Source organism: Dermacentor andersoni, chromosome 4 (assembly GCF_023375885.2).
Source record: "Dermacentor andersoni chromosome 4, qqDerAnde1_hic_scaffold, whole genome shotgun sequence".
In the NCBI taxonomy this organism is placed as follows: domain Eukaryota; kingdom Metazoa; phylum Arthropoda; class Arachnida; order Ixodida; family Ixodidae; genus Dermacentor; species Dermacentor andersoni.
This window is the reverse complement of record NC_092817.1, coordinates 50,673,069-50,701,006: the sequence shown is the minus strand read 5'-3', so window position 1 is coordinate 50,701,006 and position 27,938 is coordinate 50,673,069. Positions and strand designations below refer to the sequence as shown.

Below are 27,938 nucleotides of genomic sequence, written 5' to 3'. Positions count from 1 at the left end.
CACGAAGGCATTCTCTGGCCGGCAGAATGCCGTGCGACCGCGTGGGATGCAGCCAAGCGTGGCGCATCGTCTGTGACCGCCCGCAGCCTAATCAGATCCACGCTTGACACCAAGCAACATACAGTAAGCAGTGTCTACCTGCGCCAGCTCGTTCCCTCCCGACGACCTCTCGTCAACGGCATGTGTGGCAAGTGTGACCCTTAAAACCTTGACTTTTCTGTTGTTTACAGTGTTTGTTTATCTTTGGCAGTTTTTTTTCGTTTGCTTTTACCGCGGAATGGTGTGTCTTATGGGGCACCGTGCATCTGGCGTACTTGTTTTACGCAAAACAGCAGCCGCGCATTGGCACGTTCGACGCGGACGCTCTTTCGCCGCGTTCTGTTTTGGGTGATAGCTGAGTACCTTTGCGTTAGAATGAGTAAGGAGCAGGTTCGATGGGGACGTCACCCGTCGCAGATGGTACGACGTTTTGCTTCCGAACATCAGGCCGCGGGTTGGACTCGCGACCACGGCGACTGCATTACGTTGGAGGGTGCAATAGAAGCACGCTACAGTCCAACCACGCTACACCTCTTTCAAATCCCGGATTCATGGTTTAAACCGCGTTTACCACATCGCAGTTTCATCATCATCATGAGCCTATTTTATGTCCACTGCAGGACGAAGGCCTCTCCCTGCGATCTCCAATTATCTCTGTCCTGCGCCAACCGATTCCAACTTGCACCTGCGGATTTCCTCATTTCATCGCACCGCCTAGCCTTCTGCCTTCCTCTGCTGCGCTTCCCTTCTCTTGGTACCCATTCTGCAGCCCTAATGGTGTAACCTGCGCATTACATGACCTGCCCAGCACCATTTTTTTTTCTTAACGTCAATTAGAATATAGGCTATATACCCGTTTGCTCTCTGATCCAAACCGCTCTCTTTCTGTCTCTCAAGGTTATGCCTAACATTCTTCGTTCTATCGCTCTTTGTGCAGTCCTTCACTTGTTCTCAAGCTTCTTTGTCAGTCTCCAAGTCTCTGCCACATATATCAGCACCGGTAAAATGCACTGATTATACACCTTCCTCTCAATGACAATGGTAAGCTTCCAGTCAGGAGCTGACAATGTCTGCCGTATGCAATCCAACCCATTTTTATTCTTCTATGAATTTCCTTCTCATGATCAGGGTTCCCTGAGATTAATTGATCTGTAGGAAAACCTACTCCTTCACAGACTCTATAGAGGCTGACTGGCGATCCTGAACTCTTGTTCCCTTGTCCGGTTATTCATCATTATCTTTGTCTTCTGCATATTAATCTTCAACCTCACTCTTACGCTTTCTCTGTTAAGATCCTCAATCATTTGTTGTAACTCGTCTGCAGTGTTGTGGAATAGAACAATGTCATCGGCAAACCGAAGGTCGCTGAGGTATTCGACGTAGATTTTTACTCCTAAGCCTTCCCAGTTTAATAGCTTGAATATTTCTTCCAGGCACGCAGCGAATAGCATTGGATATATTGTGTCTCCTTGTCTGACCGCTTTCTTTATAAGTATCTTCCTATTTTTCTTGGGTAGAATAAAGGTATACAGTTGTGGAATCTCTCTAGATATTTTCCAGTATATTTACGCAAGCAGTCTGTACTCCTTGATTATATAATGCCTCTATGACTACGGGTATCCTTATTGAACGAAATGCCTTTTCGTAATATATGAAAGCCATATATAGAGGCTCATTGTACTCTGCGGATTTCTCGATTACCTGATTGATGACATGGATGTTATCCATTGTAGAGTATCTCTTCCTGAAGCCAGCCTGTTCCCTTGGTTGACCAAAGTCCAGTGTTGCCCTTATTTTATTGGAGATTATCTCGGTGAATATTTTATATAATACTGGGAGTAAACTAATGGGCCTATATTTTTTCAATTCTTTAACGTCTCCTTTTTTGTGGATTGGTATAATGTTTGCGTTTTTCCAGTTTGTGGACTGCAAGGGTCCCAGGAGATACTTCGTATAGAGAGTCCCCAGTTTTCTAAGCATTATGTCTCCTTCATCTTTGATTAAATTGACTATTATTCCATGTTTTCCTGCCGCTATTCCCCGTTTCATGTCTTGCAAGGCCCTTCCGACCTCATCGCTAATTATAGGAGCTTCTGTATCCTGTTCATTACCGTTTTGAATGGAGTCATCCTGAGTCCTCTGGGTACTGTACAGGTAAGTCTAGAATTCTTCCACTGCTTTTACTATGCTTCTTAAATTGCTGATAATATTACCCTGCTTATCTTTCAGTGCATACCTCTTGGTTTGTCCTACGCCAAGTTTCTTTTTCACTGATTTAGGGCTGCGTCCATTTCTTACGGCTTCTTCAGTCTTTCTCACGCTATAATTTCTAATATCACTTATTTTCGCTTTGTTGATCAGTTTTGACAGCTCCACGAATTCTTTGAGTTAGACACTTTCATCCTTTGTCGTTTCTTTATTATGTCCTTTGTTACTTGGGAGAGCTTGCCTACTGGTTGCCTTGGATCCTTGTCGCCCACTTCAATTGCTGCCTCTGAAGCCAGCCTAGTTACGGTTTCATTCATTACCTCTATGTGATTATCATCTCTCTGTTCTAAGGCTGCCTATTTGTTTGCAAGCACCAGCGTGAATATGTCTGCTTTTACCCTTACTGCCTCTAGGTTGACCTGTTTTTTGTTGACCAATTTTACTCTTTCTCTCTTCAAATTGAGGTGAATCCTAGCTCTCTCAAACCTATGATCACTGCACTTTACCCTACCTATCAGTTCTACATCCTTCACTATGGTGGGATCGGCAGAAAGTATGAAATCAATTTCATTTCTTGTTTCACCATTAGGGATTTTCCAGGTCCGCTTTCTGCTGCTACGCTTCTTGAAAAAGGTGTTGATTATTATTAGCTTATTCCTTTCTGTTGATTCTACCAGCATCTCTCCTCTAGCGTTCCCAGAATCAACGCCGTAGTTGCCAATTGCCTGTTCACCTGCCTGCCTTTTCCCCCACGTTTGCATTGAAGTCACGAGTATATCGAGTTTGCACTTTTCTCATCGCGAATTCAACGTCTTCATAAAACGGACCTACTTCCTCATCATCGTGACTGGATGTAGGAGCGTAGGCTTGTACTATCTTTAATCTATACCTCTTTTTAAGTTTTATTACGACTGCTGCTACCCTCTCATTAATGCTGTATAATTCATCAATGTTGTCCGCTATGTCCTTATGGATTAGAAATCCCACCCCGTATAGCTTCAAATCTGAGAGACCTCTATAGCAGAGGCCGTTATTCAGCAATAAGCCTCACCAGTTCTTCTAATCTCACTATAAGGCCGATGATGTCCTAAACAATGTCTGATAGTCCCTCAAAGAGTCCTGCTAAGCTATTCTCACTCGACCGAGTTCAGCTGTTAAAGGTTGATAGGGTCAGTTTTATTGGCGGCCTGTCCGGATCCAGCGATTCTTAACACCTTCTGCTGCGTTACAGGTCTGACCACCGCCTTGGGCAGGTGCTCCGCAGCTGCTGGAGACTGAGGGCCATGGGTTATCTGTAGGAATCAACATCGCAGATTGTTAGATTGTTGTTCTGGAGCTCACTCGACACACGTGCTGCCTCTTCGAGGAGCGGTCGACGCGCATCTAACGGTGGCCCGGAGCGAACCACCATCAATATATATATATATATATATATATATATATATATATATATTTATCAGAAAGTGATCGCCCGAGAATACCACCCCAGTATGTGTATAATAGAATGGTTCGCATGCCTATATATGTGGAGCAGGGAGTGGGACAAGTCATAGTGCAGTTCGTTTGGAAGATTCGCACACGTAGCTCCGCAGTATATACGGCACCCCATGCACACTGCACAAACGCTGTCAAGTGACGGGAGCTTCGCGTCAAGCTGTCACTCGCAATTACAGCTCCCGGCATTGTGTCGATGCGTACCACATGTCTGATCCGACAGTGGGGTAAGCTGAGAAAGGGGGTGGGGGGTGGGGTGTAGGTCACGCTTCTGGAATCGTCATGCTCGCGAGGGACTTGTGAGGAGACGAAGCTGCTATAAGATGGTCGCAAGTTAAGCTGCCGACTGTGCAGGTGTCGATAAATCCTGCGCTTACAACCACGACAAGTGTCACGCTGAAAACGTTTCAGAAATGGTTGGGCAGTCGCCGGTTGCTTTTTATATGTGGCCTGTTCATAATCTGGATCATAATGTCGCTCACAAGTTTCCCGCTATTGATTGAGACTAACTTATGTCTGAGATGGAAGCAAACGGCGCAGCGCATCAGAAACATGTCAAAAGAAGAACACAGACGACACACACGTTTCGCATAGCGCCAAACGTGTGTGTTGTCTCTGTTCTTCTTTTGTCCTGTTTCCGATGCGCTACGCCGTTTGCCTCGATCATAATATACCAACAATCCCAACGTGCAACTTCAGTCAACTGTATCTGAGAAAACGGTTGGAATGTGCTGGAGAACACGTCTCAGACATCCCTATACTATGTGCACTCTGGTTGACCGAAGTCAGTGCAGGTATAGGCTCGTGTAATCATCCGTGTGATGACGTCGTTTCAATATTTTTCCTCTATTCATCACCTTATCTGATTGCATTCAAGAGACAGATTAGCTCATCTTTTGTCAGTACTTAATCTAACCGACAATCGCGTCGCTGGTACACGCAAAAGTTAAGAATTAAAGAAAAAAAGGAAGGAAAGACTCCACGAATACCAATGGCAACAAAACGATCTCCCAAAGTGTCGCAGAGTCTTGAACTGGAGAACACGTACTCCCTTTCTTGGATACAATGTACAAATAACCCGCACAAATTCGTAATTGCATATTTGTGTACAATCCTATATACCTGTATACGTGTGTGCAAATAGCTTTCTTCGTTATTGCAACCAAAATAAGATAAGGCGATTCAGTCACCCATTATGGTGACAGCTACTCCTTTTCACGTAAGTCATAAGTATAAGAAAACTATAGTAAATTAAGAAGTGACGTCATGGGTTCAGAAAATCTAGAGCAGTGTTCGATAAAAGAGTAAATGAAGTCCTTATATAGGGGGTCCTAAAAAAATACATTGTGTGGTTTATTTCTTAGCCACGATCTGATTATGAGGCACGCCGTAGTGGGGGACTCCGTAAATTCGGACCAACTCCGGTTCTTTACCTATTTCCCTACCATGGGGAAAATAGGTGTTCTTGTAGGTTACGCCAGATCTTTTTTCTGAGAAAAAAAAGTGAACTACTGCACTGAATATTTTAAGTAATATATAAACAAAAAGCAGAATGAATGCACTTATCACGCATAAATGTTTTATGAACAAGATACAGGTCATAAAAGATACAAAAATTGCCAGAATCAAGATTGTGGGATACGATTGAATAATGTTTGCAAAGACACGCTTGTATCTACTAAGAAAAATATGTAACAAAAATTATGAGATATACAGAATAGATTGCCGTTTAATAGGCACTATCTATGAAAAAAAAATTTTTTTATTGAACAGGTATTCCACTACAAAAATTTAACTGCAAGCCTACAGTTGGGCGCCGGGCTGTGGTCGCTGATGTTCCGGGCTGCTTTGTTGTTTGCGTCGTCGTCGCTCTCAGAGTCAGGCGTTTCAAGTCACCCATTACGTCACCCACTCCGGGGGAGGGGCAGGGGGGGCCCGGGCCCTCCCCCCCCCCCTCTCCTCCCACGCCACCACTCCTCACACACATTTCTAAAGCGCCGCCAAATCAATCTTGAGACTTGATAGTTATTCTGCGGTCAACATCTTGTTGCATTTTTTTACTCCTTTTAGATGGCGGTATAGTTATCGGCATCTCCTGGGGTGCGAATGCCAGTTTTCTCATCGATTCGGTGCCCGCGCGATTAACTCGAGATGCCGTTCAGTTGTCACCATATATTAAACGGTCACGCGCATCGCCTGCTGCTTCTTTAGTTCAACCTTCTTTGTTTAGACTGATCCAGGGACCAGGAAAGGGATTCGGTTCGTAGTCAGCTGGTCTGTATGCTCGTGGAACGAGCTGCGGCCTGAGAAAACTCCAGTTGCGTTTAAGTTTTTCTTTTGCTTCATTATTTACTCGAGTGAAGGCTCGCCACGATGCTGGCAGATCCTCGGAACCATGCACCCGTGATATCGGTGGACGGGAAAACGACAACAACGCGGATCGTCAGATACGTTACTGCGGACTGCGTGCGCTTATGTACAGCATATACAAGGTGCTTATTTTCTTCTTTTTGGCTGCAGCCAATTTTTCTTTAGTTGCCTGGGGCAGATGGCACAATTCTAACCCTTTATCTAAATTACTCCATGCGGTGGCCACTGCATCTACGAGAATCAAAATGCTTAATAGAATAAGAAACATATTTACGCTAATTGATAATTAATTATCTTATGGAACATATCTTAATCTACGAATTACCACTGGTGAGTTCGCAAGGTGCACCCGCTTTGAACGAATTTTCTGGACTGCACCAGTTTCTATATATCAATTTTCAATGTGTCCGACTAAATGCATTGGTACTCCAGTTATTTTTGCGCTTCAGTGCATAAAATAGCGTTTTTCTTCTTTTTATAATTAACCGGAACACCATTGTGTGTGTTTCACCATATATATATATATATATATATATATATATATATATATACTTCGCCATGGTCCGCACGCTCGGTTCTTTCGCACGAGCCGCGATTGAGAGGGCTGCAATACGATAGTGCATGAGCGCACTCAGGTGGTTTTATTTCATATTTCGCGGACTTTCTTTAAACGCCGAAACAAAATCACCACGCACCACGTACGTTGCCACGAAAAATTGGATCGGTCGTTTCTGAGCCCCCTCTACAACGCAACGAAACGCACTTGGCCCTAAAGTAAATATAAAAAAAAATTTGCGTGATTCATCTTAATTAACCAATTAAGTGGAATATAAAAAAGTACTCTTAGGAGGGCCACATGACGGCAAATCATATGTCGGTGGTTTGGTTCAGCTGCGGCTAACCAATTATTTTTTTAAATCCTTCGCACAAGTTACGTGAAACATGCGAACACTTTCAGCGAGCACTTTCAAAAATCTTTTAAAGTTGCCTGTGGCAGATATCACAATTATAGTTCATGAGGTGGTCTACTCGAAGCGGTGGACAATACTTGCACAAAAAATTTAGATCCAAAATCGACTAAATATTAAAAATTCACTAATTAAGTTTCTAATTAATTAGATTATGAACCATATGGCAATTCACAAATTAAAGACATGGAGTTCACAAGGCGGATCCACCTGGAACGAATTTTCAAGACGGCACCAGTTTCGAGATATAAATTATCCAACTTTGGGGAGAAATAATATGGCGTTCCAGTTAATTTGGTAACAAAACAGCGTTTCATGCACTGAAGCACACAAGTAACTGGAACGCCAATGCATTTATCCGCAAAGTTCGGGAATTTATATTTCGAAACTGGTGTCGTCCTGCGAATTCGTTCCAAGTGGATCCGCCTTGCGAAGTCCACCGCTAGAATGTGTAAATTGCAATATGGGCCATAAGATAATTGGCCTAAAAGTTAATTAGTGAATTCCTGTTAATTAGTCAATTTTGTACTTTAATTTCTTTTGCAATCGGCGTCCGCCGTTACGAGTAGAACGGCTCATCAACTAGAATTGAGCTATCTGCCACAGGCTATCTTCTTTAAAAAATGTGAAAGTGTTCGCTGAAACACCCTGTACATATTTGTACTTCGATGCATTAAGCAGCATTTTCTTTGAGCAAAAGTAACTAGAACGCCAATGCATTTCGACGGACAACTTCCAAATTAACATCTCGAAAGTGATGCAGTCTCGAAAATTCATGCCATGTGCATGCGCTCTGCGAACTCACCATGATTCGTAGATTGAAATATGTGCCGTAAAGCAAATAATTAAAGATTTATTCGCGTAACTATGTTAATTCGACCAATCATATTTTATTTCTCATAGATGTAATGGCCCCTTCATCTAGTAATTTAGAGCACGGGTCACAATTTAAAAAAAAATTAGGAACTCATATAAAGCACTATTCATGGTCGATATCTGAAGATGTCCACTCTAATGTAAAGAAACGTAGTGGAGTCCCATATAGAGACGCACTGTTGCACCCTTGTGGGGTACCTTTCACCCTGGAGCCTTCCAGGTCGGAATGTGTGAGCCCATGGCCCCGTCCGGGTCATGACGGCTTCTATGCCTAGCCTCTTCTGTGCCACCAGGCATTACCGGAACCGCAGGCTCCGGAGCCCATCTGCCTCAACTGCCATTAGGGAACAGAACCTGCTTGTTGCGTTTGATTCGAACCCCGACCTACGCCCAGCCTTTTCCACCGAAGAGCGAGGCAAACTGGTGTCACCAAGGTCCGACCGGTAGCTACAGACTTGCTACCAATCCAGCAATGAATGTATGCATGTATCTGCAGTGCTACACAGGATGCGTGGTGTCCTCAGTATTATTGTGCACAAAGAAGCTCACTTACCGCTTTGCTCATCAAGTTCGGCGACTGACCTCTGTCAAACGAGACAATCCACCAACATAGATGTTGCTTCATATACTGCTAAAAGACTGTTAAAGCACTGTTTTGCTTCTTGCGATCTACCGGACTCGGCGAACGCTTGTAGTACTTCCTGTCCGTTTTTTTCTTCTCTCTCTCTATTTTCCTCCCTCCCTTCTAATCCCCTTTCTCCCAACCCACGCGCAGTGTAGCACACCGGATACCTGCACCCGGTTAACGTTTCTCCCTTTTCTTTCTCTCTCTCTTTTACACCGAGTGCGTGCGGTCATGGTAACTTTTCAAACGACAAACTGCTCAAGTTAGGTGGCGCGTGATCAATTACAAAGAAAGAAAGAAAGAAAGAAAGAAAGAAAAAGAAAGAAAGAAAGAAAGAAAGAAAGAAAGAAAGAAAGAAAGAAAGAAAGAAAGAAAGAAAGAAAGAAAGAAAGCGGGCTTGAAGAGAAAAGCTATAGTTGGAGAAAACAACCACTTTATTTATCAAGCAAAAATAAAATCTAGCCAGTCAGCCCAGGGCTTCGCTGGCGTTATTCCTCAATGCTTCTCTGAAAAATTCTGCCAGGTAAACTTGGCTCAGATAAGTGACGGCTTGAGTCAGCCACTCAGCCGTTAATGTGGAGGAGGTGAACGAAGTGGGGGTTGTGGAAGCAGAATTGTGCATGCATTGGACGTCTGATCCTAGTACTGTCTGACCTATACATCTGGCTGCATCCTTTCAGCGTGTGTTGTACGTAGGGGTTCAATCGTTGGCGTTGCGAGATCCCCTGTGGAACGTAGGATTTATGTAAAAATCATGAAGGGTTTACACGCGCGGTGTATCAAGCGATGCGTTTTCGATCGCGGAATATGCCTCGGGCACGACTTCAGAGATATAAGCTGGAACAAGTAAATACCCAAGGGCCAATCGCTTTCGTGATGCCTCAACCCCCCCCCCCCCCCCACCAGTTGTTCCTGTTTTTTTTTTTCATATATCTGCGCACTGTATATACACGTTCTTGCGATTAATGTAGTCTGTATAAAACGCAAACGACATGTTACGTCCGCATACACAAGATAAGCGCTCGACCATTAGTCGGTGTCCTAATATGAAACGAGAAAAAACGGGCGGGTCAGTATTGGTCATAAATAATTCGTGTACAGACGAATCAATGGTGTCGAGCGGTGAAACCCAATACTTCCAGTAATATGGGTAGAAGTATGCCATCCGTAATTCAACATTTGCTCGGTGCCTTATGCGCGTAAGCCGTGGCTAAGTTTGCAACAAGAAAACGGGAGTTATCCAAATGGAAACAAAGGTGACGTGATGTTGCTGACAAGCACGCGGACCATGCAGACGTACTATTGCGGATCAGTTCTTCATCTCATGAGTGATATGTTTTAAGCGCCATAAGTGAAAGAATGTTATTGGTTTTGAAGCTGCACTGCGTCAGAAAGAGGATGGGAATAGTCATTCGAAAGAAAAAAATGATGATAGCACTTTCTTTCTTGACGTTTGTTTATTTGTGTTGCGTGTTTCTTTTTTTTTTGTTTTTCATGACTGCGTATATCAGACTATCAAAAATAAAGTATTTCGGACGAAACAATAATTTTTGCTGATCGAGCTTCATAGCTCTGGTATAGGCGTCATAATTGGCGCGATATCGTCGAGGCATTATCGGTTATTACGATTTCGCTTAATAAGAGCGCTTTCTAATTTTGCGATCTGAAGGGTAACGTTGTGTTGCATAATTTAGGTCAGCCTGTATTGAAAGCATGTCCTTTTGCTAGAAACATTATGGCTAGCACCATTTTTCGGAAATGTGGACTTAAAGTATGCCTCTTTGACTTGAAACTATTCACTTTATCTCCTTCTCTTCCCCCTTTTCTCCTCCCTTCCACCTCTCTCTATTTCCCTATCTATCTATCTATCTATCTATCTATCTATCTATCTATCTATCTATCTATCTATCTATCTATCTATCTATCTATCTATCTATCTATCTATCTATCTATCTATCTATCTATCTATCTATCTATCTATCTATCTATCTATCTATCTATCTATCTATCTCTTGCTCTCTCTCTCTCTCTCTGTATATATATATATATATAGTGCTATGACCTATAACTGCGTTCGGGGATTGTCCCACGTTCACTTACGGTGGCGTACAGCATTTGTCAAAATAAACGAAGGTCCTGTAGTAGTATGAGTGTATGCGCTTCGTCGCAGCCATCGCTCCTCGTTGTGCTACTGAACTGGCAAGAATGAAAACGACAGTTATCTTCCGTGTCAAGAACTATGGAGCAGCGCAGACAGCGGGCAGCTGACTGGGCGTCCCACAGTCACTTGCGGTTTCGCTCGCTTTGACTTCGTTTCTTTGTTTCTTTCTTTAGAATGTCTGTGCGTGGCAGACTCAACCGCGGCATGTGCTGTAAGGAAACGCTTAAGATTTGTTTACTCTAAACCAGGCTGTGGGTACGGAGACTGTCTTTTCGTCAGACCCAGTATGTTTGTTGGTGGGAAAGCCGTCAGCCTTTCTTTCTTTGCCCCCCTTCCCTTTTCCCTCAGCCTTATTTTTTTTCTGATTACAGTTATTACCATATTTACCAAGGTACTTTTCATTCCACTATATAGGTGAAAAGCCACACCAACCTGCAAGGGGCCTGCCATGCTGCTGGTGAGTGAGACGACATATACTCTTTAAAAAAAAAATGCTACAAAGCTTTCTTCAAGAATCTCAGATACATGCGCAATAAGGTTAAACCCAACAGAGCAAAGCAAGTGGGCCACTTTGTCAACCAATCCCCTTTTGTCCTGCCTTGTTTATTCTACATACTCCAAGCTGATCGACGCTGGGTTTTACCTACAATTCCAAGTGTTGCGTTGATCTGCTGAGGTTTCGCAGCGATTTTTTTATGTTGGCTTGTACATTCGTCTGGCCATGGATGTGTGTAATTTCTCTTACAGAACTCTTGTGTGCTTTTTGTCGTTTGGAAAGAAGTGCAGCAGCGCGTGCAATATGTCAATATGTGTTTTTTTATCTCTTTCCTATTCTTGCCTCTAATTTTTCTCGCACGCCCCCTCCCCCTCTTTTCCTTTTTTTGAAGCGGGAAAACGCTGTGCCTTCCGTATTTGCAATATATGCCCCCTTGTTTTCTTACTTCTTTCGTTGTGACTGTTATTTTCTGTTGGCTAGTCAAGAACTACTTCTGGTAATAATTAGTGATTATTTTCATGCTTTCGCTTAAAGGAAGTGGCAGGCCAACAGTCAATCAGCTTCAAAGGTCATGACAAAAAAGAAAGCATGATGTGAAAAGTCGAGGTGTAGAGAAACCCTACAAAAAAAAGAATTAGGAGAAGAAGAAAAGAAAAGAAGAGAAATAAAGAACAAGAAATATCTTTGTTTAGCAGAAAAGTCCTCGGGGTTGGAAGTCTCGTGTTTTTCGATGTTCGTACACTCTTTTTTGTTCACTCTTGTTAAGTGTGCGCTATCTTTCTTGCCCATCTTTTCTTTTTTTCGTTTACGAGGAGCCTCAACCCTTCCGCTTCCCTCGCTCCATCTTTGCGGCTTGAAGACAAAAGGGGAGCATAAATCTGCTCACGTATCAGCAGCGGCGTCTGAATCACGCTGTGCTTTGTTTTGTGGTGGGTCTTCATGGCGCGCCTTCTGCGTGGCGTAATTTGATTACTGCGGCGTTCAAAACAACTCCTCCTGCGCCTTATTCAAAATTGAATGACCCAGCTTGAAGAAAAAAAAAAAGTTATTGAAGCAAAGCAAGCGAGCGCACTTATTTCGTTCCCTTTTGCCCTTTTGCTGTGGCAGAAAGCCGTTCCGGTAAGCACCCCTAAAAAAATTATAAATAAAAAATAATAATGATACAATGAATGAATGAATCGCAAAGAAAAGAAATACTAAAGAAACAAGAAGTATAAACAACGGTAGTAGTTTTAATTCTGCACGCGTTGTCATGGCGGAGGGGGGGGGGGAGGTGAGGCAAGAAGGAACGAGAATTAGGAACCGCCTCGTGTCTCCTGCGGCGAGGGGCAACTCGGTGAGCAAAATAATAACTCTCGTTACAAGTACACGGTAAGCGTGTTCAACCGTAAACTAGCGCGGTGATGTTCACGTGACTCAATAATGCTAGGGGCCCGAAGGCACTGCGGCACGCGTTCGTTCGGAGTGGGCGATTACAGCTCCCGACCGACAACGATGCAATTAATATACGCGGCAACAAAGAAACGGTACTGACCGAGCGGCCTGCTTAAAAAATAGCACGGGGACCGCGACACTGCAGAAACTATAGCGTCCTGTGGCTGCGCCACACGGTCTTGCGACAGGGAGCTCTGCGCGTGGCATCAAGGAGTGGAAGTGCGTTTGTTACGGCTCATTGTAGTATTCGGGAAATCACTGCTTTGTGCATGCCTGGATTGCCGGAGGTTAATTCAACCTACTTCGCAGGTAATTGCCTATCTGTATATGGTAACTTCTGCGTTAGAAAGTGTCTGCACGTGCGTAGTTTCCTTATAAAAATTGGCCTCCGAAGCTGGCTTCTCTGCAGTAAGAAGCTTTAGGGGGAGTAGCCTGCTTTGACGACCGTCTTTGTTTTGCAAGGCAACGGTCGGTTATTGGAATCATCCACGTATGCTCGCAACTGAAACGTCACCTGTGATAAGGATAAACTCAACGTTATAAATTAGTAAATACGACAATTAAAGGCGCGTCAACTGGCATCGAACTTGGATCCTCTTGGTAATGTGATTGGTCCTGAGTCATCTGCATTAGCCGGGTGCGCGTTTTATCGCGTTTTGCTGGACTCACTCACTCACTCGCTCACTCACTCACTCACTCACTCACTCACTCACTCACTCACTCACTCACTCACTCACTCACTCACTCACTCACTCACTCACTCACTCACTCACTCACTCACTCACTCACTCACTCAACCACGTGACATCGAGTACCGGCATGTGCTGTTAATGATTCCCGTAGTGTCGAGTGTGCTGCGCGCGACGTGTTCCGAAATAATGACTGCGGCGTGGACTACACAGCGAAGCAGTGGTGTGAGACGTGAGAGATCTCAACGACACATGTGGAGCGAGCAGTTAGGAGGCGAGTCTGGAAGGTTGTCGAAACTATACGCACTTGTACACACTACGTACAAACTACGTACACCGACAGTGATCCGGATACCCTGCCTGTGGAACGGGGCAACATACATATCAACATAGTACATATCACCGTGCATGAACAGGAACGCACAGTCGCTCCGCGCGCTATGTGGAATGTACAAAGAAAGACTCGTCTCGTTCTCTGTATTTGCATGCTGGGCATGCAAGCACCGAGATTCTCGTTGTCGGGAGCAGTAAGTTTCATAAGCAAAGGCAAGACAGCTCCAAGAGGTAAAGGCGGTGTGTCTCCTCACTCGGCCTGACTAATAAGCTGCGTAAAAAATGCACCCCGGGCTCAGAACGTAAGTAAGCCGTCGCCTGCCTCACTTCGCAAAGAGCCAAGCGGTAACTGGATTAAAACGGCGGGCGTCCTTCCTTTCGCATGCCGGTATGGCTGTCCACTTGCGCACACAAGCAAATTGAGTGCATCGAGGCACTTCTTTTGCTAAGCGTGTTGTATCGCGGTTTTTTTTTTGTTCTTTAATATTATTATTTTAACCATGTTGTATCGTCTTTCTTTTATTCGTTTACGTCTTTTTTTTTCGCTGGTTCTTTTTTAATTAAGTTGTTGTTGTTGCTACCACGCCTTCACAAACCCAATACCACAGTTGGATCTCATGAACCAATGCTTGCCTGAGCGATGAATTAAGACAGGTGTCAGTGTCTCGCTCAATAAAAAAGATCTCCCACTTTCTGCGTGTGAACTGCGAGTGAAATGTGCTGGAGTGACAGCAGTTTTTATCGATGCGTAGGTTAACCCTGTCTGTTATTCTCCTGCACGAATTGTGCGCTCATTATGTGACTTAGCTTAACATATGCACACAATTATTATTTTTTTCATCCCAATTTCTTCCCTTTTTATTTTCCTCCCTTACAATCCCCTAGACTGCATGAGCTCGCCTATACGATAGTGTTGGGCAGCAAATAGCGCTCTCCAAGGTAACCTAAATTTTGTTTGGTACGAGTGTACGATTCTGTGACTCGACGTCTTCGCTTAGGTGGTACACTGTTATCGCGGTAACCTTTATAACTGCGTTAGTTTTAAGGTATAAAGTTGGGAGCCATAGTTGTTTTGGCGTTCTGGTTGTCTGTCGTGAAGTCTAAACCTAACATCAATCGCAGCAAAACTCGCACAAACCCTTTATCAGTAACTCCGTCACCAGGAGTGCGCATCTATAAAGTGAAACCTATCGGCGAAAGTTGCCTAAAATAGAATATAACGTAGAATAGGTGAATAGAAAGTAGTAAAAACTGGTTCTATTATACTCCGATCACTAATTCCTTTAGAATTTACAAAGCAAAACCAAAACATCGAATCCACTGTGATTGCCACCCAGTACAATTAAGTATTGTGTGACAGTTGAAGTGCACTACAACTGTCAAACACGTGGCTAGTGAGCTGAGGATGTGTCGGTTGAGCCAGCGTACTTGCATGGTTTTATTCACGCTCTAACGTAGAGCCATACTTCAACATACCTTAGTAAACTATTTTAGTATATATTGCATCGTTTATACCGTTTATACTTAGACCGTTTATAAAGGCGCCAATTGTCTGGCGGTGTGTGAGTAGAGACTTTTGAGAGCGACTCGAATGCGAATAGAATGGTGCCAAAAGCGATTCCAATCGAAGCGAATATTGAATATATGTTTTCGAATAGTTAACGAATAATGAATAGTCGTTATCACAATTATATCAAATAACTACGTCCGTTCGTTCCTGACGGGGAGGAAAGCGAAGCTGCGGATCGGCGACTTTGTCTCCGACGAGGTGCTCCTGGGCCCATGGGGCACGCCGCAAGGCTCGGTCATTTCGCCTGCTCTCTTCAACACCTGCATGGTCGGCCTCTCGAGAAATCCGACCCAAGTTGAAGGTATCAAACACACCATCTACGCCGACGACAACACGATGGGGTGCACCGGCGGTAGCGAAGGGCAAGTGGAAAGCGCCATGCAAGAGGCGGTAAACGTCACGGAGCAGTACCTGCTACCCACCGGACTCAGATACTCCTCGACCAAACCTGAGCTTCTGCTTTATAGAAGAGAAAAAGGCGGCAGACCCGAGGGCTGGAAACCGGCTTCGGAAAGTGACATTCACCTGTTCACTCGGAGCAGTGACCCGATACCCAGGGTCGATACCATCAGAGTCCTGGGTATGTTCATCGAATCACGCGGCGGCAACGGCACTGCGTTGCGCAAGATAATTGCGAAGACCGACAATGCTTTTCGCCTCGTGCGAAGGGTCACGAACAGACATCGTGGCCTCAAGGAAGACAACCTGCTTCGGCTCACCAACGCCTTTGTGCTGTGTCACTTCACCTAGCTACACGGTCGCCATGCACAACTGGCTCAGAGCCGATCGGGAAAAGCTTAATGCCCTCATTAGAAAATTTGTCAAGAGAGCCCTCGGGCTGCCCGTAAGAACGCATACCGCGGACCTCCTTCGGCTCGGCATACACAACACCATGGAGGAGATAGCCGAGGCTCAGGAACGGGTCCAGCTAACTCGGCTGTCCACCACGCCGGTCGGCAGGCGTATCCTCGATGAGATCGGACTCGCACCCACCAAGAACTTGGCTGAAAACACTCAAATCTCCAGAGAAATCGGGGAGAAGATCGTGGTCGCCCCTTTGCCCCGCAACGTTCATCCCGTTCACAACGCAGGTCGTCGCAAGGCAAGATCATTGAATATACTGAAGCAAATAAACAAGGACAAGATCGAAGCAAGCTTCGTAGACGCAGCTGCATACCGAGACGGCAAGGCTTTTGCAGTTTCCGTCGTGGACACGCTGGGCAAAGTCATCAACTGTGCTTCAGTCCGGACGACGAACCCAGAGGTGGCCGAGAAAGTGGCCATTGCACTCGCCATGCAAGATGGTCGGAGAGAAAGGGTGTAGAGCGATTCGAAAGTGGCCATCAGGGCTTTCCAGAAAGGCCGGGTAGCCCGGTAGGTAATTCAAATTTTGAAAGGTGCCAAACACGGCGACACCGCCACACACTCCATCCTTTGGTTCCCTGTCCACATCGAGGCGATTGAGGAGGTTCCTCTGAACCTCAACGAGTCTGCCCACAAGGCTGCGCGTGACTTTACCGACTGGGCTGCCATCGGATCGGGTGACTCTCTCCCCGGACACAAAGACGCTCCTATCACGCACAATGAACTTACTAAATTCTTTTGCTTAGAAAGAAAGGCTTTCCCGCCGCCGCACTCCAAGCTAAGCAGGCCGCAGGCGGTCACGCTCAGACTCTTGCAAACGAACTCCTACCCAAATCCGGCGTCCCTTAACAGCATATATGCCGAGATTTAACCGAATCGTTCTTGCGTGGCCTGTGGTGAGGTTGCTACTTTGCCACATATGATCTGGGAGTGCGAGTCGCTGGGCTCGAAGTTCACCAAGGAAGAGTGGGATGCGCTCCTGCGAAGTCCCGTCTTTGAGAACCAAATCCTGGCCGTTTAGTGCGGTAGCGATCGGGCCGGCAGACTTGATATGTCAGTCCCGTCGCGGGATTAGCCGGGTGCGCGTTCTATCGCGTTTTGCTGGACCCAATAAAAGTTTACTCACTCACTCACTCACTAGCCACGTGTCACAAACCTATCTTCGATTTGTTCTGGTCAATAACCTTTTCTTCATATCTCGAACTTTGTTGCTAACGCTGAAATCTAGTTCGTTGAACAACATAAAGACGGATCTTAATTGGCCGCTTATTATTTACACGAGCTGCAACCCGAGCTTTCTTCTGCTGCATCTGGATAATGAATGTGAGTAAGATAACTTTAATAGCTGCTCAAAATTTTTTTTTCCTTCAAGAACTTGCGCTCTTGGTTGCCTTATGTTAATCTTTCTTCTTTAATTTTCAAGCGCATTTTATAACCTTTCCTGTTGAAGGGCGCTTTGAATTCATGCACTTAACGTGCCGGTCTTGAAAAATCTTAAAGCGCTGTTAGGTTCATATTACGGGCCACGTATATAATATATTTTGCTTTCGTGTGCACCCATATATGGTCCTGTCACGTACCAGACATGTTCTATAAGAACGTGTTTCTTGTATACGGTGTTCGAAATATTCAATAACTCACACGAGGCCGTGTGAACTTTTATGTGGTGTTCTTTGCATTTAGTTATATGTCCTTCCGTTGATCTTTGTGCACAAGGGGTTATTCAATCTCGTGTTATTGTTTCATTAGTTTATCCAAGTAGCAAAACAAAGAAGAAGAAAAGCAAGAAGAAAAAAAAATGAGCAGCAGGCATGACTTTAATAATGTCATCGTCTATTTATGAAAATTGAACCTGTCGACACTCTTACTACGAAATAATCTCTTTATGGGTGTACCCGAAAGTGTGTTCGGTCCTGCATGCTCGCACTGGCGTGAGAGCTTTCTAATGACTCAATCCAACTCTTATTGACCCTTATATCAACCCTTAGCTGTCCTCATGAACCTTATCGGACAGCAGCTGTTGAGACGATGCGCACAGTTTTCAAGGAAGCGTCGGGACCACGTTCTAGGGCAACCGTCTTACGACCAGAACAAGCACACTGACTTCGCGAGGGCCTCACAGATTCTCGAATCGCGCTTCCCAGCGTAAGCAAAAAACCTTCGCTCCACTTTGGCCTATTCGCCCTAACCAATGGCACGCAGTGTTCGTGTTTCTACGACATCATCGCCAAAACTGTTTCAGGAATTCACTGTACTCTGGCGACTCACTGCGAACTTGTATGGCCAGAATTTACAAAATATTTTTTGGCACTGTACAGTCAGTTTCCCGCAAAAATCACTCTACGGCTGCCGATATGCCAAATAGAGAGGCTTACAACTCTCAAGAGTCTCAGCGCTGAAGGTGGTAGCGTTAGCACCATCTTCATGATTGTAAAGCAAGCCGAAAAGAGCAACCAATGGAAGCAACCATGCGAAAAAGATTTCTCTTAGCAATATGAGGTGTAGCTGGCAATTATGATGAGAGTTACAAATGCGCTTCTTAGAAATCTTGCCTGGCTGTTGCCTAGTTAGCGTTCTACTTCATATTTTCCGCGGTACTTACACTCCACTCTCGCACCACAAGAAAGCGTTCAAAAATGTGACAAGCTAACGTCGCTGCAAGTGTTGTAAATTCCCTTGTTGCATTATTTTACGCGCAGTTTATTTCCTCCGTCCCTTACCTTTCACTCATTTTGTCTTTGCTTTTCATTATTCTCTCTCTCTGTTTTCTCGGCCAGTGTATGTACAATGACTTTGACTTCACCTCACCGTTTGAGTGTGAAGGAAGACGAGGACTGCCCTCAGGAGCTCTCAGTCTTCTTACGGCTATTTGTGTCCGCTACTAATAATCACTTCTTTATTCTCTTGCGAGGAATTGCGCCTTTGATTGAGAGGGATTGACGTTGTTTAGTTAGGGTCATTAACTGCCGCAGCCGCAGCATTAATTGTCTGCGCCCTCTTATGTCTGAGAGTAACACACACGCGCGCGCAAGTTGTAACACACTGCAGTGATAGCATTTAGTCGCGGGCCGTTGGTGGCCGACCAGATGAAAATTTCGCGCCATACTTTCCAACGTCGTGTGTACAGAGCTATCAGCTAACTACGCAGACGACTCCCACCAGCTTGGATGTTTATTGACGCCGCCGCGAGATGGCGACTGCGTTCGCCCTTCGCAACGTGTCGGGTCCAAATCCCACCGGGTCTCGCTGAGAGACACCAGCGCCACGCTGGGTCGTCGGTAACGGCGTCCGTCCTGGCTGGGGCCTACCACAGTCGGCGGAGCCGCGGTGAACACTTTCCAGATTCTCGCAATACCCTCCTCTCCGCTCCCGCCACGCCAACTCATTTGAAGGAGGACAGACCACAAAAAAAGAAAAATGACCCCCAAGACAGTCAAAACAGAAGAGGGGATGGGAAGACGGGGAAGGAGCGTTCATGCTGTCTGAGAAGAAATGAGATAAGCAGGCTCAAAAGAAAGGGGAGCAAGGGGAATACAAGGCATGGCGGAGCTCGGAAAGGGTGTTCGGGCAGTCTGCATGGAAAGGGTGTTGCGTTCATGCAGAAAGGGGGAGTCGAGACAGGGGAGGGTGGTGTCAGGAAGCGAAAACCAGTTTCCTCTTGGGGAATGAGCGAGACACTTGCGTCGGCAACAAAAAAAGACGTGAGAGAGAGAAAAAATATATATATGGTTCAACATGCCGTGTACAGAGGTAAAGAAAACGGCGTGCTTGAAAGCAGAGCGCTGCGATGAGAAGGTCACTTGCAGCTAAGGAGGGTTCGACGAACTCTGCAGCAGAAGCGGTTTGCCCGAGACGAGCCTGTCTCTCTCCCCCTCGGAACGGGGATGGGGGTGGGAAAGACCACAAGTGTAACAAGTTTCCGCAGAAGAAGAAGAAGAAGCAACGTTAACAGAAGAAGCGGTAGAATAGTGTGGTAAACGCGCGGTGAGAGTAGTCCGGTCCTGGTGCAAGTCCTCGCATCGGGCGGCCATGATGGCGGGAAGAAAGGGAAAACCCATTTTCTTGCGACCTGAGAGCGCTCGGCGTGAAGCCGTGACCTGACGAATGCACTTGTCTCGGCTTGGAACGCAGACGTGGCGTGGCCGTTGGTATGCTGCCATTCCCGGCTTAGACATGGTGACCGGCCTGCCCTCCCGCCAGCCTTACGTCTCAGCCTGCTTGTCACGCAGCAAGGCGTCTTGTGCACATGAGAAGCAGGGACGCAGCGGTTAAGCACAGCAGGCTGAACATCGCCTCGCCAAAACCCGGGAGTAATAAACTAGCGAGTGGAGTGGTTCTCCGCCGCGTGCGGTCTGCGTTTAACCGTCGGCGAGTGGCGATGTTCAAGTTGGAGGAGTTAGTACAACATTTCGGCGAGGCAGTGCAACTGCGGCAATAGTTGGTTGTATGGCAAATGAAAAAGCACTTATGTACGCGAGTGACCTCCCTGTTCTTGATATTGCCGGTTGTAGCGGTTGGAGAAAGACGCCGAAGCCGAGTGGTCTTATTAAACATTTTGTCTTCTTGCTTCGCTGCGTCCAAATGCGCTCATGAGCGAAATGTGGTTTAGGCAGCAAGAACAATGCAGATTTTAAACAGTAAGGTTGTTGTTCTTTTCAACCTCGCTAACGGTCGGTTTCGAACTGACGACAGACGCCGCTGCCGGTTTGCACATATTTGCCACGTACAACTATTACTGGAGCGTGGCAAATACATTTTGTATGTATCCACAATGTGAAGGAAGTTCCTTAAAAGAAAAAGGGGCAACTATTGCCCTCCTTCCCTTCCCTGAAGAAAAAAATATCATACACCACGTTAAGCCTAACAGTCATGGCGTAGACCGGAACGACAAATGACGCGCACGTTAAGCTTTACTCTTGTAATCGCGCAGACTGAATAAAACATACTACGCATTATAATTAAACGGCATGTTACGCCTAACTCTCGTAATGATGGCCGCTACCGAATTAATGCGCGAGACAGATTAGAGTATACCTGGAGCCACGAATAATGAGTCACCTCGCACTGGAAGAATGTTTGGGGCATGCAGGTCTAACGACTACCCGTTGGCCGACAAAGGTGCACAAAAAAAATTTTAAATTAAAGAAATTAAAGCGAAGGTGCTACACTTCTTTCACACGTACACCTCCGAGAGTGCAGTATCAACGGTGATTGAAGTCGAACTGTGCCTGTGGGTGAGGTGATGAAAGTGCAGCAGGTATCGTACACATTAAGAAACGCTGTCGTCACAAAGTCTTCACACAAGAACACACACACACACAACAACAACAAAAAGAAATCCTCTTACTCCACCGTACCTTTTCTTTCTTGGCACTTATTGCACATGGCACAGAACCGGCGCGTGCGACTTCCCTCTTCTGATTCGCGGCTGACTATTTCCGTTCGTTACAAAAGTAGTAACAACAACCACCGTCTTAAACGGCCGCAGCAGCGGCTTTCCTTTCGGTAATTCACGTCCTCTCCTAGAATTTTCACGGCAGCCCGTTTGGGGATGACGCGTGGATGTTACGTTTTCCGGCCGTTATATGCTGATTTGGGAGTAACAACATGGCAAGGAAAAACGCACGCGCCTTCAGCGCACAATGCCCACTGTTTCTGCTGCAAGCTGCTCGAACTCGCAGTGACCTTTGACCCCGTGGCTGGATTTTGCGAGTCCCGAAAAAGTTCACTGCCCTCTCTGCGCGCGTTGCAGACTTTGCAGTGCCCGTTAAGCTGCCATTCCTCCCCGCGCAGATGAGCGACCGACAACGCCTTGGGCGTGCTGCCACCAAACCTCGCATCATTGTGTTCCACACCCGCTTGATTTCCAGGAACGCGCGGATAGACATCCTCCGTTGGTTGCCCGAATTTATCAAGGTGCAGGTATCTAATGTGTACGGGCCCAACGCAGACCCGTGGAAGCGCCCGTGGTGCGTGTGTGTCAGCGTTATATCGTTTCTTCTTTTTTTAATTCTTTAAAAAATTTTCGATTTCTATAGTCATCATTGAAAGCCTGCATAGTATACAGCAGCGCGTTGGCTCTGGGCGAACTGGTGACCCACAGGGTTCACTCACTTTTCGGGGAAAAATGTCGCTCTCTCGCTGGCGGGTGCCACTGGCAATTTTTATTCAACGACTCTTTGTGTCAATTCTCACAGTGCGAAAGAAACAAAAAGAAAAAAAATAAGGTGGTTTTCCTTTTTTTGGATATACTCTCCCAAAAAAAGTGAGAGGGCATTTGTTTTGCCCGGTTTTGCTTCCTTTCACAGGGCAGGGGTCCGCCTGGAGAACGGACGCAGTGTGTGCGTTGCTCTGTTGCAGACCCCCACGCCCCATTCCGGAACGAAAAGGAAGAAAAGAAAAGAAGAGGGGTCTGGAGAGGGGAGGGGGGTGTTGTCGGCGCAAGAAAAATAAATATGTAACGATGTAAAGGAAAGAAAGAAGAGAGCGATGGAGAAGTCCAGAGCAATGTCTGCTCTGCAGGCGCACTGTGCCTCGCTCGCCTTTCTGGGCGGTGGCGGGCATGGCTACCCCGACGAGCCAAGAATCGAGAGAGGATATAGGTGGGGAGTACGACTGGCGGTAAGCTTACGCTGCGTTTCTCCCCTTCCTTTCTTCCCCCTCGACGCAACAACAGGACGGGCAAGAAGGAAGAGGCTGTAGGGGAGCAGGGAGGGGGGGGTCTCAAAGGGCCGCCCCCCCCTCCCCGTCAACTTCGGGCCTTTCGGGAGGGGCTCCAGTTCGTCGACCTTTCCTTTCCGCGCCGATTCAAGGTCGTCCTCCCGCGAAACCTCCTCAACGGGGTCGACCACTCTTGCGTCACGGGAAACCGCCGCCGCCGTTCGACGAGCCACGCAACAGCAGTCGCTTGAAAAGAAAAGAAAGGTAGAAGAGATGCGAGCTCGGGCGGACTGCCGAGGCGCGCGCGCGCGCGAGGTGCAGCAGCCGCCGTTGCCTTCCCCGGTCGGGAGGGTTCGAACGGCGGCCTCGTCCCTTGGCCCTGCGAGGTCGAAAGAAAAAGTGGTGGCGACGGTGGTTGCGGGGAAGAGGAGTTGGGGGGGGGGGGGGGGGATAAAAAACAAGACCGGGGCTAGACAGCGGGGAGACGCCCAGCGACCGGCGGCGCGTTGTGTAAGGTCACAAAGGCGTCGTCGGTGGCCACGCCGGGGTAGACACACAGCAGACATCTGCCGCTGATTGGCCGGCGGCATGCGCGCGCGCGCTCGTCGGCGCTGTACGGGCAGCGTGGCGCACGCTTCCACGATTCTGGTGGCGTTCTTGACCGATATGATTAATAGTGGATGCGGCCGGGGGCCCCGCGGCCAATATGTATACGGCGCGGACAATTCCGATCTGGCCGCTTTATAATGGGACAGCACGCGGCGTTCCTGAATGGCGTCGCTGGCTCCCGGCCTCGGCCGAGAGAGATCGACGCGACATAGACCTTGTCCCCTCGTTTATTTCTGCCTTGACTTCGCTGTTGTTCGCCGCATACTTTGCCGCCTTTCTCACTTTTCTTTTTTCTCCATGATTTCGTTGTTGCTCTCACGCGCGCCGCTTGTCCCTGCAATGCCGATCAGTCACTGTCACGTGACACACGGCCCAGTTGCGCAACACGAGTGACCCGAATGATATGGTTAGCTAGAGAAACGGTTAAGGGAATTCGTTGCTCTGCGGTGGTGTCACAGTTCGCAGGGCATTGGCCTCGCGTCGCACGAGTCATATGGTACTGAGAAGGGGGAGGGGAGAGCCAATGTCACGCGCTCGGTGAGATAGATGTACATGCCTGCGGCGACGAGCCAGGAGCAACAGCGGGACGGGGGAAGCACGCGCAGTCGGTGCCCTTTGAAGCGGGTTGGGAGACTCTAAATTTTAATACGTTAAGCCGCTGTCGGAATCCAGAGTTGGGCCCCATCCCGCCACTTCTCACCCTTGGCTGTGTAGATGATGTGGTCAGCAAGGCCGTTTCCGGTCATTTCTCACTGCCTAAGGGTATGCGCAATAACAAAATTCATTTCGTTTACAATCCTCACTGCGGATGCAACAGCCGACGACAGAGGCTTTATGGGGGAACAGGGTGCTTCTAACGGCTCTGGTGAAACTTTACGAAACGGGCAGCCGGCCACCCAGCTGCAGTTGCGCCGAGGGCCTTTCGTTATCTGTCGGTTGCGTGCCGGGAGGATAACCCCTTGGCCCTGTTGTAAACTAAACGGGTCAAAAGTTACCGGAAAGCACGCAACTTCTTTCCTTTGCGTTTATCTGGTCGGATCTTATCTTCGTCCCAAGTGTGTCTGCTATGCAAGTGGGGGACGTTCAGCGCCGAAGAAAGCATGCTCGACGGCACAAGTTTTTGGGGGTTCCCGGCAGGCCTCTATATAGTCGAGAAAGTGGTGGTGCCCTCGGGATGGCAGAGCCACTTCGTTCTTGTGTTCTTTGAGCTACATATTGCTTCGTAATGCGCATCTTCAAACGGTCACGTCGTGGATGTGTCTCGGAACACCATGGCCAAGTCTATCTTGATTCGCAGACTGCTTACGTTGGCGCAACTGAATTTCCCTGACAGGTCCGGAATGCATGGATGCGGCGCCTGCGAAGAAGCCAACTCAAGGCAAGTGTGTATACGGTGACTTTCATGTCCGAAAACGCAAGTAATGACGCAAAAAAAATTAAATTAAATTATGGGGTTTTACGTGCCAAAACCACTTTCTGATTATGAGGCACGCCGTAGTGGAGGACTCCGGAAATTTCGACCACCTGGGGTTCTTTAACGTGCACCTAAATCTAAGTACACGGGTGTTTTCGCATTTCGCCCCCATCGAAATGCGGCCGCCGTGGCCGGGATTCGATCCCACGACCAGTAATGACGCAGATTATCGTATATGTGTATATATGTTACACAACTTTGGCAGGTGTTGTGGAAAGTGTGGTGTGAAGCTGCAAAGTGAATGCAGTGCCCAGCAGCTAGACTTCACCTAAACGATTATTGAAGGCACTGATTTTGAAGGAACTTAACATGTTGCGGCCATTTCTTGCCAGTTGACATTGTATATAATGTATTATGCTGTAGTAAGAGGGATATTAAAAGGGCATCCCATTGTATGGCACAAAGCTTCAACGAGGGGAGTTTGCGAATAAAGATACGTTGTAACTCGCAAGAAAAAAAAAAGCAGACATCAAAGCAAAACTATATGGCAAGTTGTGAGGCTTGCTGCGGAAGATCTTATGACCTATACCGACGGTGTAGCTGTCCCAGACGTCCTGGGACTGGCTGCGCATAGCAACACCGCCAGCCAGCATCATGGCGCGCGCAACTGGAGCCGAGTATCGGGCACCGTCTGTGGTTTCAGCCAAGAACACACATCAACGCAGTGGTTATCTGTGGCTTTCGCTCATTGGGGCTCTCCCCTTTCTTCCAAAACCTGTTCTCTTTTCGTGAGAGACAGAAGCACAAAAGAAAGGGAAGCGGGTGTTGCAAGATGGGGGATGGCGAGAGACTCTGTCATCGCGTTCCGGGCCACCACTGACCGCGACCATCCATGAAGGAGGAGAGCTTCGCAGACAAGTCTGCCGCCGCCGTGCACACAAACTGGGACCCGGAGGACGCAGGGGAGGCCGCCGAGGGGAAGTTTGAGAGGCGAAGGGTTCGGCTCGGGTTAAGGAAGCTCGGTGCAGGAACTCATCTCGCGTGGTAGGGAAGAAAAAAAAGAAGGCATCCGAAAGTTTCCCAGCCAACTCTTTGAGAAGACATTCCCAGACGGGGTGAGGGTGGAGGCATGTGCTCTCCACCCCCTCCCCTGCGCGGTAGAGAGGCTGAAAGGGTGACCTAGTTCCGGGACTCCCCACCGTACCTTCCCCATTGTCGGACCTCTCTTCGCACCCCTCCGTCTGGCGCTCGGAATCCTTTCTTTTCTCCGAAGGCGGCTTCCCCCTTTCCTTGCAGGACAGACAGGGCTGCTTGTCTGGCTGGCCCCAACCCTGTTTACGGAAGTCTGGACTCCAGGTGTCTCTTGTGCCACCCTGCGCAGAGAAAAGAAGAAAAAAAAATCTTCAACGGGTGAATAGGAAAGTACAAGCGTTCCTTCTAGGTCACGGGGCTGGTGGCCCACCGCGGGAACCCCGCGATGCTGACAACGTCCTAGCGAAGCGACGACTGAGTCCGAGACTGCCCGGTGCGTTTTGGGGGCGAGAGTCGCTCGTTCGGTACTTTTATCATTCTTTTTTTTTTTTCGAACAAGAAATCACTTCCCCGGGCGAGTGCGCCTTTTCTGGAGGCCCTTTGTTCGGAGCGCGAAAAGTCCGCCGCCACACGTCTGCCCGGGCGCGTCTCGGAAGGCAGCCCCGCGCTCGTGCGCTTGTTTGAAGGTATACACGTTGCGAACGTGGTTAGAACAAACGTCACACCGTCGCATCGCACTTGCTGTCGAAACGATCAAAATGCAGGCCGACCGTCGGCGTCTGCCTCACAGTGTTTGTTCATCGCTGCATGTTATGACGTTCTTGAATTCAAATACTGCAACTTACAGCAACATGCTTATCAGGCGAACGACTCCTTTAAGGTGGGCTTACATTGTGTAACAATGCGTAGAAACGTGCCAATTGGTGGCGAGACCTTGCCGGCGAGCAAGTAACAAGGCGTATACTGGCAAACTAAAAGCGCAAGTTTTGTCGTGCACACAAAATGCCATTGTCGCACCACGGCCGCTGGATATCCAGAAAGCTGTACACTCCCACGGAACCTGGAGAGAACGCTTGCCTTGTGCGAAAGCGCCCGGGCTTCCCCTGCTCGCCGACGCGTCCCAGCAGCTGCGCGGCGCCCGCCACGCCTTGCACGAACTCCCGCGCGAGAGCAGTGTAACGAAAGCAAGGCCCAAGACTGAGGTGAAAATTGCGTGACCGCGTGCGTGCCACTTTAACCCGTGCTCCTGCTGCCGCTGCAAAACACGCCAACGGGGCAGTGGACGCTGCTCACGGAGCCCGCATGGATGTGCAGAAAAGGGGCACCAATTCGGAAGGGATGTGGGTTCTCGACCTTTACTACAACGCGGTGTCCGATGCTCAAGGGGGAGGCCAGCTGGTGGCGTTAACCACGGAAACGGCGGCGCACACGGTGGCCGGGTCTCCAGCGGGCGTCTGAGCTTCGGAATGAGGGGCAAGCAAGCAAGCGCTCCGGCAAGAAGGTGGCCGCAGCATGCTCGTCGGGGCCACGATGGCCGAGAGAGGAAGAGAGAGAGCTTGGCCGAGAAGACCCCCGGCTCGAAGGGGGCGCCCAGAAATAGCCGCGCGCATGGGGCCCCGCGCTGGGGACGTCCCCGCGCCGCGGCCTCAACTCTTGCTGCCCCGGAAATAGCCTTTGCTGCTGCACCCCGGGCACCGTCGACACTTCCGTCTCGTCTGTTTGCCCCCCTTGCCATGGCCGGTGCAGGGGAACACACACATACACACGGCCGGCCGCTCTTCAGAGCGCGCGCAGTGGCTGTTCGGTGCCATTGCGTTCCTCCTGCGAGCGCGCTCCGGCGCTGCTGGGTGTCTGTCCGACGCGTTTGGTATATAGGCTAAGGCAAGAAATACAGGGATAGCAATTGGGAGTATTGCATCCAGTACTCGTAGCGTCTGTCGAAAATATCACGTTTCTTTAAAGCGACCACCTGAGAAGGCAGCTCTCGATGTCTCATCCCACGATCCAATCCTGGGTGAGCGATACGGGAGATTTTGGTGGCGTCATGCCCTCACTGCCATCGTGTCGTCATCCTCAACCTCGTCTTCGGTCTATGC

At 47.8% G+C, this 27,938-nt stretch overlaps 1 protein-coding gene across 1 annotated transcript in view; it reads left to right on the top strand.

Annotated features, from left to right (window-relative positions):
• LOC126537126 (uncharacterized) overlaps positions 1-27,938 on the top strand; it is a 150,338-nt gene that overhangs the window by 10,704 nt on the left and 111,696 nt on the right. The window contains exon 2 of the mRNA XM_050184280.3: positions 11,156-11,198. Within this exon, the coding sequence (XP_050040237.1) occupies positions 11,190-11,198 (9 nt within the window). The 5' untranslated portion in view covers positions 11,156-11,189. The remainder of the gene's footprint in view (positions 1-11,155; positions 11,199-27,938) is intronic.